Source organism: Rhinoraja longicauda, chromosome 26, assembly GCF_053455715.1.
Source record: "Rhinoraja longicauda isolate Sanriku21f chromosome 26, sRhiLon1.1, whole genome shotgun sequence".
Taxonomy (NCBI): Eukaryota; Metazoa; Chordata; class Chondrichthyes; order Rajiformes; family Arhynchobatidae; genus Rhinoraja; species Rhinoraja longicauda.
Window position 1 is genome coordinate 20,323,731 of NC_135978.1, and position 12,403 is coordinate 20,336,133.

General features: G+C 46.9%; 1 protein-coding gene and 1 non-coding gene across 2 annotated transcripts in view; both read right to left on the reverse strand.

The window, feature by feature from the left end:
* Positions 1-9,420, reverse strand: part of cct6a (chaperonin containing TCP1, subunit 6A (zeta 1)) — a 25,564-nt gene extending 16,144 nt beyond the window's left edge. Inside the window, exons 1-4 of the mRNA XM_078422214.1 lie at positions 9,214-9,420; positions 8,888-8,951; positions 6,916-7,050; positions 3,094-3,267 (exon numbers count right to left, since the gene is read on the reverse strand). Coding sequence (XP_078278340.1) covers positions 3,094-3,267; positions 6,916-7,050; positions 8,888-8,951; positions 9,214-9,350 — 510 coding nt within the window. The 5' untranslated portion in view covers positions 9,351-9,420. The remainder of the gene's footprint in view (positions 1-3,093; positions 3,268-6,915; positions 7,051-8,887; positions 8,952-9,213) is intronic.
* On the reverse strand, positions 2,434-2,560 carry LOC144606571 (small nucleolar RNA SNORA15). The gene has a single exon (XR_013548963.1). It is a non-coding gene; the product is annotated as a small nucleolar RNA SNORA15 (small nucleolar RNA).
* Positions 9,421-12,403: the final 2,983 nt, after the last annotated feature.

Below are 12,403 nucleotides of genomic sequence, written 5' to 3' on the forward strand. Positions count from 1 at the left end.
GCGAGGTCTCACGGCTGAGCTTTCGGCAGCCCGTTGCAGCTGAGAGCCCACTACCGGCGCAGCCACTGGCATGAGTTCGGCTGCGAGGTTTGTGGCAAAGCGTTCTGCAACCCGTCTTACCTGCGGACGCACCGGCCAGGCGGCCCTTCAGATGCGAAGCGTGCAGCAGAGATTACTGCAGCGCCTCGTAACTATTGATCCATCAGTGCTTCCACAGTGGCAGGTGGCCCTTCCGGTGCGAGACCTGCACCAAGAGCTTCCTCAGCTTCTGCTCCTATCTACCGCAGCACTAGCCAACTGACAGGCGCTTTCAGTGTGACTCCAGCAACCGCTGTTTCATCTACTCCTCCTCTCTGGAGATCCACAGTACTCACACGGGGGGGAGAAGGCAAGGAGGTCCTACTGCAGGTGTACAGGGCCTTGGTGAGGCAGCATCTGGAGTATTGTGTGCATACATTACTCCAGGTGCGCACCACTCACACCGAAAACGCCTGTCAGTCGGCTAGCGCTGCGGCAGATTGGAGGAAGGTCAAGGACAGGAGCTGAGGAAGCTCTTGTTGCAGGTCTCACACCTGAAGGGCCACTCGCCGCTGTGGAAGCACAGATGGATCAGCAGTTACGAGGCGGTGCGTCCGCAGGTAAGACGGGTTGCAATCACTTTGCCGCAAACCTCGCAGCCGCTCCCGCCCGTGGCTGCGCCGGCGGTGGGCTCTCAGCTGCAACGGGCTGCCGAAAGCTTGGCTGTGAGACCTTGCAGGCGAACGGGGTCTCGCCGCTGCGGAAATACTTCCAGCAGGCTTTGGAGCGGAACGGGAGCTGCCCTCTCTGGGCCGCGCACCTGTGCTGTGACAGCCCTGAGTGGATTGCGAATACCCGGCCACCGGTGGATGCGGCGGTGTTGCCGCATGGGGAAGAACTCGCGGCAGAGCCTGCAGCAGAATTCTTGCTCGTCAATGTGCAAACGCCAGTGTTGCAGCAGCGCAGAGGCAGCATGCCTTGCATTGGAAGGGCCAGTCGCCGGTGTGCCGGTGCCTCGCCAAATTCGGGGAGTGCCTGAAGCACTCGCATCTGAACAACAGCTCGACCGTATGCATGCGCAGGTGGCCCAGCAGCTGGACAAAAGTCCAACCGCACAGCCCGCAACCATATGGCTTTTCCCCCCATTGCCCGGGACGGTGGACATGCCAGGCTAAAACTCCAGCGGAATCCCACCTCCCCACCGCGACGCCTGGAAAACAAGGGCACGAATCACACTCCTTCTTCATCATCTTCCTATTTGGGCACAAGATATAAAAGGTTGCAATCGCTTATCACCAGATTCAAGAGCCGCTTCATCCCCGCTGTTATCAGTCGGCAAGAATGTTTAGCTCTTGTGTCCTATGACCAGCGCATGCGCGGTCGATTATAAAAGTGCATCCAGTACCTATAAACATATCAACTGCCAAAACCGCTACATTGTATTCCGTGACACAGTGATGTAGCAGGTAAGACTGCTGGCTCACAGCTCCAGCAACCTTGGATGAATCCCGATCTGCAGTTTGGATCATCTCCTTGATTGCATAGGTTCCTCCGGCTGCTCCACTTACCTCCCACATTTCAGACATGCTAAAAAGTCACACTCTAATCCATCATGCAAATGACTGGGTCTTAATCCCAAACTCCCTAGCTAACAATATTCTTAAAAATCTCTTCAACAGAATGATCACAGGTTTGAAGGCCGTGGCTCCCTAGCACCTCTCAAGAGCAATTAGAAATGGGCAACAAAACACTGGTGTTGCCAGCAAAATCCACATCAGCAAATGAACAAAATGAAATCAAATTATAGTTGGAGGAACTCAGCAGGTCAGGAAGCATCTGTGGTGGGAATGGACAAATTAAGTTTTGGGTCAATGTCTGAACGTCACGACCTGAAACATCATTTGTCCATTCCCCTCACAGGTGTTGCCTGACCCACAAAGCTCCTCTATCCCTTTTTTGTTGCTCAAGATTCCAGCTACTGCAGTTTCTTGCAACTACAAAATCAAAATTATATCTTGCCAACAGTCATGTCGGCATGGGCGGCACAGTTGCTGCCTTATAGCGTTTGCAGCGCCGGAGTCCCGGGTTTGATCCCGACTACGGGTGCTGCCTGTACAGAGTTAGTACGTTCTCCAAAGATGCAGATTTGTAGATTTGCTTGGTATAAGTGTAATTTCTTCAAAGATGCACAGATTTGCTTGGTATAAGTGTAAATTGTCCTTAGAGTGTGTAAAATAGTGTTAATGTGCTGGGATCGCCGGTCGGTGCGGACTCGGTGGGCCGAAGGGCATGTTTCCGTGCTGTATCTCTAAATCAAATGTCACTGTGATATCTCAAGTTTTGTAAAGTGCGGGCAATAAATAAAACTTTGACTGTTATAGCCAAACACAATTTTTTTTAATATAACACAATAAACCTTGTGCTCACCTTTTTAATACTGCTCTGACAGAACAAAGCAGCAATTTAAATCAAGGTGAAGATAATTTAGCATGATGTCTGACTGCTTTAACTATAGAAGTGCTAACGCAGAATTCAGTCATGCACAATTAGCCAATATCTGGCTGCTTACCTACCCGGTGTCATATTTGAATTGAATACAGATGTTCCCCGGCTTACGATGCTTCGACTTACGATATTTCGACTTTGCGATGGTGCAAATGGCAGTGACCCGTAGCAAGCTGCCGCTCGCTTCCGGCCACGTGATCAGGTGTATTAAATACATTTCGACTTGCGATATTTTCGGTTTCCGATGGGTTATTCGGAAAGTAACCCTATCGTAAGTTGAGGAGCACCTGTATAAACTTATGGCAAACCCCTTTTCAAAAGCATTAACAATTCAAATATCCAGCACTACTATAAAATAGAAAGTTGTATCAAGAATCCAGGATTTCCACAACATGTGGTGCAAACTCGTTTTCTCAACTGGAATCAAAGTCTCTGCATGTACTACCTAGATTAAATTGTTTTTAAAAAAAATTGAATGGTCTTAGCATTCAACTGCTCAGAATATCAATAGCCAAAGCAAGATTGAAAACAGAACGAGAATAGAAAGCATATTTTCAGGTGTGTAAATACCTCTGTCAAGATATCCGCCAATTCTCTGTGGACCTTTGTGCGCAATGATGTCCTGGCAACATAAATGAGAGTCTCTCTGTCCATCTCTTTGGATATTTTCACCTGTTCCAACATCTCCAGGGCCTTCTCTTTTGCTGCATCAAACCCTTCAGTCACAATTCTGGGATGCAAACCCTGAATAGAAAAGTGATCAGATGAAAATTTATTTTCCAAGTACATTTTGTTAAACTTGGATCACATTTGGGATATTAGTCATGGTGTAATTTATAAAATGTATTTTTGTTTTTCAAATCTTTTCTTAGTCTTGCTCTTCATGTCAAATCTTCAATCCTACAAATCTCCAGTTGGGCATCTTGGACTTTCACAAGCCAAACTCTTGAATTCCCTCCCAATTCTCTCCACACCCCTTTCTTCCAAAACCTGTCTATTCTAACATCTTACAGTTGAATGCATGGTTGGCGACACTTCTAAATCACCTTGAAACATTTTAATAAATTAAACTGCTGTACAATGGACAGCGTTGCTCAAATGTGAATTAGTTGGTCAGTTATAACTTTCAGTGCAAATGAATTCCTCTTACAAATAGTAAGCCATTCAATAAGAATGTGACTGAAACTTGAACTCAGCTGTAAAATTAAACATTCACAGCCCTGTTATCTTATTCATTACTTAATGGTCTGTGTTGCTATCTTCAAGTACCCATGGATATTCGCTCCCAGATGGCTTTGTTTTAAATTACTTGATTTTCATTTCATTATTTATGCTCCTATTTTCTATGTTTCTATGCAAGACAGTAACGGGCATTTTGTTTTAGTCATGCAAGTTCCTCTCCCATGCCTCACTATCCAAGAAACTGATGACTTGTCAGTATTTGTAAACCAGAATATTTTGTATGATTTGTATCAATTTACACTTTGCTCTCCCTGGACTCCTTTACCTGGACTCTCCCTGGAGTATCCCCCTCCATTTCAGGGAATATAGTCATCAGCATCCACTGGAGGCCTTCATCCTCCCACCATGCTTCAGCCAAATAAAACTAGTTTTAACTGTCCACAGTTCTACTTGGATACCAATCTAATCTCAGGATGTAGCAGATTGAGAGCAAGGAATCATCCAAATCAAACCCAGGGGGTATGGGGAGAAGGCAGGAATGGGGTACTGATTGAGAATGATCAGCCATGATCACATTGAATGGCAGTGCTGGCTCGAAGGGCCGAATGGCCTCCTCCTGCACCTATTGTCTAACCCATCACATGGACTACCCACAGTTAAACATAACAACTTTATATGCAAGCTTGGCTATACTGTTACAACAATATTTGAAAACAGGCATCAACTGTAAAAATAGCAAATGGAACGATTTGTAAGATTGGAATTGGAGAAACACATTGTAGAGTTGTAGGAGTTATCAGAGAACAAATATCTCAGGACAGCAAACATGATTTTAAAACAAGATTATCAATGATCTTAAAGGCAACACACCTTCCACTGGACTATTTAAGTATTATGAGCATTGCTATTTCCAATTATTTCTTAAAAGAAAATTACTCGATAATCAAATGGATGGATTATTGTGAAAACCAATGTGCAAGAGCATATGCCCCTGAAAATTACACTAGTCTGAGACTCCATCCGTTGAAAATTTTAGAATATAAAGAAAACCGATCAGTTGAGTTTCAAAATCCACATGGCAAGGGATGCTATTTCTGAAGAAGGGTCTCGACCCGAAACATCACCCATAGACCAGTTAGTCTGACATCAGTGGTGGGGAAGATGCTGGAGTCAATTATAAAAGACAAAATTGCAGAGCATTTGGATAGTAGTAACAGGATTGTTCCGAGTCAGCATGGATTTTACGAAGGGGAAATCGTGCTTGACTAATCTTCTGGAATTCTTTGAGGATGTAACTAGGAAAATTGACAGGGGAGCCGGTGGATGTGGTGCACCTTGACTTTCAGAAAGCCTTCGACAAGGTTCCACATAGGAGATTAGTGGGCAAATTAGAGCACATGGTATTGGAGGTAGGGTACTGACATGGATAGAAAATTGGTTGACAGACAGAAAGCAAAGAGTGGGGATAAATGGGTCATATCATATCATATATATACAGCCGGAAACAGGCCTTTTCGGCCCACCAAGTCCGTGCCGCCCAACGATCCCCGTACATTAACACTATCCTACACCCACTAGGGACAATTTTTACATTTACCCAGCCAATTAACCTACATACCTGTACGTCTTTGGAGTGTGGGAGGAAACCGAAGATCTCGGAGAAAACCCACGCAGGTCACGGGGAGAACGTACAAACTCCTTACAGTGCAGCACCCGTAGTCAGGATCGAACCTGAGTCTCCGACGCTGCATTCGCTGTAAAGCAGCAACCTACCGCTGCGCTACCGTGCCGCCCCTATGGCAGGCAGTAACTAGTGGGGGACCGCAGCTATTTACAATATACATTAGTGACTTGGATGAAGGGATTAAAAGTACCATTAGCAAATTTACAGATGATACAAAGCTGGGTGGTAGTGTGAACTGTGAGGAAGATGCTATGAGGTTGCAGGGTGACTTGGACAGGTTGTGTGAGTGGGCGGATGCATGGCAGATGCAGTTTAATGTGGATAAGTGTGAGGTTATCCACTTTGGTGGTAAGAATAGGAAGGCAGGCAGTGAAGAAAGCCAATGGAATGTTGGCCTTCATAACAAGAGGAGTTGAGTATAGGAGCAAAGAGGTCCTTCTGCAGTTGTACAGGGCCCTAGTGAGACCGCACCTGGAGTACTGTGTGCAGTTTTGGTCTCCAAATTTGAGGAAGGATATTCTTGCTATTGAGGGCGTGCAGCGTAGGTTTACTAGGTTAATTCCCAAAATAGCAGGACTATCATATGTTGAAAGACTGGAGCGACTAGGCTTCTATACACTGGAATTTAGACGGATGAGAGGAGATCTTATCGAAACGTATAAGATTATTAAGGGGTTGGACACGTTATAGGCAGGAAACATGTTCCCAATGTTGGGGGAGTCCAGAGCAAGGGGCCACAGTTTAAGAATAAGGGGTAGGCCATTTAGAACTGAGATGAGGGGAAAACTTTTTCAGTCAGAGAGTTGTGAATCTGTCGAATTCTCTGCCTCAGAAGGCAGTGGAGGCCAATTCTCTGAATGCATTCAAGAGAGAGCTAGATAGAACTCTTAAGGATAGCGGAGTCAGGGGGTATGGGGAGAAGGCAGGAACGGGGTACTGATTGAGAATGATCAGCCATGATCACATTGAATGGCGGTGCTGGCTCGAAGGGCCGAATGGCCTTCTCCTGCACCTATTGTCTATTCCTTTTCTCCAGAGATGTTGCCTGACCCGCGAAGTTACTCCAGCATTTTGTGACAAAATGCTGGAATAACTCAGCGGGCCAGGCAGCATCTCGGGAGGGAAGGAATGGGTGACGTTTCGGGTCAAGACCCTTCTTCAGACTATTAGTATTTATTCTTCTGGAATGAACAAATCAGATCCAGTGCTCAGGTTTATGTATCTTGAGGATCCAACATTTATATAACTAGATATATAATAAGATATCCACATTTCTGGCCAGAAAGGAAGTGTTGTAAAATATAAAAGGATTACAGGTACAATGTCATTTATTTTCCCCCAACTATACATTTTATTGTACACTGCCCAACCTCTGAAATCTGATATTTTCCTCAGGCAACCTGTCACTGTTACAATCAACCTCTACATATGAAAGTCATCTACTGCTTTCAGATTCAGATTATCTGAGAGACAAGTTGCAAGCCATTGAACACAATCTGCCTATTAGTTTACAAACTTTTAAATACCTCTGAAATGTAGAGATCAGCTTGTTTCAGCAGCTCGCCAATAATCAGCACATTGGAGGTGGTGCCATCTCCTGTCATGTCATCCTGAGCTGTAGCCACTTTAGCTATTAAAGAGGCTGTTGGATGCTGTATTTGCTGTAAAAGAATTGGAATCTCAAAGCATTACTTTACAGTTATGACCCCAACCAACTAACATGTGGTCAGTCAAGCATGCTAATATTTTGCAATTACCTAAACTTAGTAAAGGTTCCAAATTTAAATAATACAATGCAGTTCCAAGACCACGGGGGGAAAGGATGGCAGCTGCGGCTTGCCTGCAGTCCGTCTGTCTTTTGTGTTTTTTGTTGTTTTTGTCTCAATTGTAGTGTTAATATGATGTAGTGTTGTATGTTATGTTTTTGGGGGGGGGGGTGGGAGGGAACGGGAACTGTAACTAACATTCTCTCTCCAGAACGGAGACGCGACCTTTGTTCTGTGCCGTGTCTCCGTTCCCGTTGCGGCCTACCACCGGCCATGCACCTGGGTCTCTGGTTCGCAGAGCCCGCGGTCCGGACTCACCACCTGCGGCGCTGGCTGCCTGCGAATGCTGCGGGAACGGCTGCGACTCGTCTCCGGAGGCTCCGGCGCGGGCCGCGTGGACGTCGGAAGCCCGCAGGCCCCTGGATGGGGGCCGACATCGGGAGCTCCGGCAGCGGCAGAGGCAACGTGTTCGCCCGCCCCGAATCGCGGGGCTTGGGTCGGCCCGCCACGGACCTTTCACCATCCGGCGCGGCCTGAAATAGGCCGCGGGATTTTTTTTCACCGCCCAGCGGGGGCTTCAATATCGGGAGCCTCGACCGCCCCGACGTGGCAACTCCAACAGCCTGACCGCGGGACAAGACGGCAGGGAAGAGAAAAAGACATTCTGGCCTTCCATCACAGTGAGGAGGGACTGGAGGAGACTCACTGTGATGGATGTTTCTTTTTGTTTGGTGTTAGTTGTGATTGTATGTGTTATTGCATTTTTATTGATTAATCTTATTGGTCTTATTGTTCAACTGCGGGTAATGTTTCATTTTACTACACATTTATGTGTAACAAATAAACGACTATTGACTTATCAGTCACAAGGCTACACTGCAGGCCTCCATGTGGAGATCCATCAGCGCAGCCCAGACATATTGAACTCTCCCTGTATTTTTACACCAATGCCACTCAATACACAAAACCAGGTCAGTGTGGTATCTGGGGTGCCAGTATCAATTGGGATGGAAAATTATAATCACAGGCAACAAAGTTCATTCCGATATTAAACATGTCAAAACTTGTTACGAGTGCTACACTGCCCATTGGCTAGTTATCATCGTGACAGACCTCACCACTGAATCAACAGTTCAGAAGAGTAATGAGATCGGGCTCGCATACACAGCTTTGGTTAGTAGAGGCATGCAGGGACCAGAAATGACAACAGGCCTGGTTCAGCAGGATAAACTCAGCTAACCCATAAAGCAGCTTACGTCATTTTCCACTGGATTTTGCAGCGTATAAACGGTCAAATTCCACACTATGTTAAATATCTAACTGCCTTTTCAAAGTATACTAAACACATGCAAATGGATAGGGATATGAATGGGAAGGGTTTACAAAGGAAATTAGTAAAATGTTGATAAATGGGACTAGTCCAGAAAGCCAAATTGGTCAGTATGATCAACTGGGGCTAAAAGACCTGTTTCTAAGTTGTGTGGTTCTATGATTAAGTGTAAACGCGCAAATTTACAGAGTAGACACAGGAACTGCCGATGCTAACTTACAAATAAAAAATACACAATTGTTGGAATAACTCCGCGGATCGGACAGTACCGCGAAAATTCGCTCAGAAGGTACGCACTAATATATAATACTTGTTATTGTTGAAATAATATCAAATATTCAATTTTAGATGTGGTAATTTGCAACCACTCTTCCGTTTCTCGCCGGTCTTTGTAACACTTACCATTTCACGCAGCAGCACATTGCCATCTTTGGTGAGCTTGATGTCCCCAGCGCCAGAAACCAGCCTGTCGGAAGAAATAGGAACAAAGCTTCACATGAGATTACAGTCGGCGGACCTTGTGCTGCGAAGCACCAAGTGCAAGAAAGAAAACTCGATTAGTGGAGCCGGAGGTAGCGACGCAGCGGTTCAGAATCAAAGGCGATTTGAATTCGCTCGATCGAATCAGGCTCAGCCGCCATGACTCTGCAGAAGCCGCTCCCACCCCATCCACCACCACCCGACCTCGACGCTTCCTTTCCCCCACCCCCAATCCAACCCCCACTCACATCTTCATTGTACCCTTCGGCCCCAGGTTGGTCCTCAGCACATCCTGCAGCCCCCTCGCGGCACTAATGTTGACGGCTAAGGCCGCCTGGGCCCTGGCTACCTCGGCTTTGGGGTTTAACGCCTTGATCGCAGACATGCTGAACACCACGAGGAAGCTCACACCCGCTCTGTGCAGCCGCACCAGCGCAATTGACGGCGCACACCGCCGCAACCCCCACCATTGGCTGAGCGGCCCGAACGCTGCCCTCTGTTTGGCCGTCCGGCGCGTCAATCACATGCGCAGGGGGGGCGGGTTCCCGAAGCCCGGAAACGGGAGCGACTGCAGGAAGTCCCGCCTCCGCGGCGGTGATTGGCTGGCGCGTCGTCGCTCGGTGTTTAAATGGTGAGCCGCCTTGTTAATCATCCTGCCGGCATTGTGACGCTCGCCGATTGGTCAACACCTCAGCGATTGATTCGACGAATATTCTGGAAGGTGCTGGAAGATTCCTGCGCAGCAAATGCAGCGACGCCAGGGGGCGCAGCGGAGCAACGGCAATCGCCCAGTTCCCGCCATCCGGAGGAAATTACCGCCGCAGACGCTGCTCGACCCACTAAGCATTTCAATTCATCCAGATTTCCAACTGCAGTTGTGTATGAATTTGCTCCCTTCCATCTCGCTTCCGCCATGTTTTTATCATCTCCTCCACTGCCATGTTCTCATCAGCCCTCACCGCTCCCCACATTCTCAATAGCCCTCACCATCTCCTCCCCATCTCATCAGCCATCCTCCCAATCTTCTCGTGAGCCCTTACCTCCTTCTTCCCATCATCTCATAAGCTCTCACGTTCCTCTCCCTATCTTCTGATCAGCTCTCCCTCACCATCTTCAAATCAGACTTCACCACTCACTCTGCCATATTCTCATCATTCTCAACCATCCTCTTCGCCTCAGTAAAATTAATCAGGAGAACAGTGAAACTATTCGGAGAACTAGGGTGGGGGAGGGACGGAGAGAGAGAGGGAAAGCAAGGGTTACTTAAAGTTGGTGTTGTACTTCGTGGTCCGGTACCTGTTGTACCTTTGTTGTGACTCTGGACGGACCACAAGTACACGTGTGTAAAAGGTTACAATGCTGGAGCTTAACTCCAGGCTGTTTATTCCGTGGCCACCTGGAACCAGAGTGGCCACCTGGAACCAGAGTGGCCACCTGGAACCAGAGTGGCCACCTGGAACCAGAGTGGCCACCTAATCACATCATTACCTTATATACACATTACTACACAGGCAAACAAAGTAGTCCCTACAATATCACAACATCCCCCTTGTCTTATATAAAATCTTTGTTCTGTCTACTTTCGTTTGCTTGGGCTTTTCCTTTATCTTTCTAGGCCAATCATCAAACCGCTGCCACCATGTTGTACTTCATGGTCCGGTACCTGTTGTACCTTTGTTGTGACTCTGGACGGACCACAAGTACACGTGTGTAAAAGGTTATAATGCTGGAGCTTAACTCCAGGCTGTTTATTCCGTGGCCACCTGGAACCAGAGTGGCCACCTGGAACCAGAGTGGCCACCTGGAACCAGAGTGGCCACCTGGAACCAGAGTGGCCACCTAATCACATCATTACCTTATATACACATTACTGCACAGGCAAACAAAGTAGTCCTTGGGATACAACAAAGTAGTCCCTACAATATCACAACAGTTGGAGAAATCAATATTCTGAAGCCTGACTAGCACCTTGTAGAACCTGTTTTTGTATTCTAAACCTCTTGAAATAAATGCGAGCATTGCATTTGCCTTGGTGGTGACAGAGTTGGGCAAGGACGTAGCTAGGGCCCATACAAGTGCCCATGGCTCTACATTTAATTAGTATAGAGAGAAATCCAAAGTCAGGGTTAGGACAAGTTCTAAAAGGCAGAGGAGAATGGTAGTTGAGGGAACTAGTTGAATCTATCTTCCAGAGAGATGCAGAGGGCCCAAAGACTTTCTTGGTGGGAAATGGAGGTGTTTTCTGTTTTCAATAGACAATAGACAATAGGTGCAGGAGTAGGCCATTCAGCCCTTCGAGCCAGCACCGCCATTCAATGCGATCATGGCTGATCACTCTCAATCAGTACCCCGTTCCTGCCTTCTCCCCATACCCCCTCACTCCGCTATCCTTAAGAGCTCTATCCAGTTCTCTCTTGAAAGCATTCAGAGAATTGGCCTCCACTGTCTTCTGAGGCAGAGAATTCCACAGATTCACAACTCTCTGACTGAAAAAGTTTTTCCTCATCTCAGTTCTAAATGGCCTACCCCTTATTCTTAAACGGTGGCCCCTTGTTCTGGACTCCCCCAACATTGAGAACATGTTTCCTGCCTCTAACGTGTCCAACCCCCTAATAACCTTATACGTTTCGATAAGATCTCCTCTCATCCTTCTAAATTCCAGTGTATACAAGCCTAGTCGCTCCAGCCTTTCAACATACGACAGTCCCGCCATTCCTGGAATCAACCTAGTGAACCTACGCTGCACGCCCTCAATAGCAAGAATATCCTTCCTCAAATTTGGAGACCAAAACTGCACACAGTACTCCAGGTGCGGTCTCACCAGGGCCCGGTACAACTGTGGAAGGACCTCTTTGCTCCTATACTCAACTCCTCTTGTTACGAAGGTCAACATTCCATTGGCTTTCTTCACTGCCTGCTGTACCTGCATGCTTCCTTTCAGTGACTGATGTACTAGGACACCCAGATCTCGTTGAACATCCCCTCTTCCTAACTTGACACCATTCAGATAATAATCTGCCTTTCTATTCTTACTTCCAAAGTGAATAACCTCACACTTATCTACATTAAACTGCATCTGCCATGTATCCGCCCACTCACACAACCTGTCCAAGTCACCCTGCAGCCTTATTGCATCTTCCTCACAATTCACACTACCCCCCAGCTTAGTATCATCTGCAAATTTGCTAATGGTACTTTTAATCCCTTCATCTAAGTCATTAATGTATATCGTAAATAGCTGGGGTCCCAGCACCGAACCTTGTGGTACCCCACTGGTCACTGCCTGCCATTCCGAAAGGGACCCATTTATCCCCACTCTTTGCTTTCTGTCTGTCAACCAATTTTCTATCCATGTCAGTACCCTACCCCCAATACCATGTGCTCTAATTTTGCCCACTAATCTCCTATGTGGGACCTTGTCGAAGGCTTTCTGAAAGT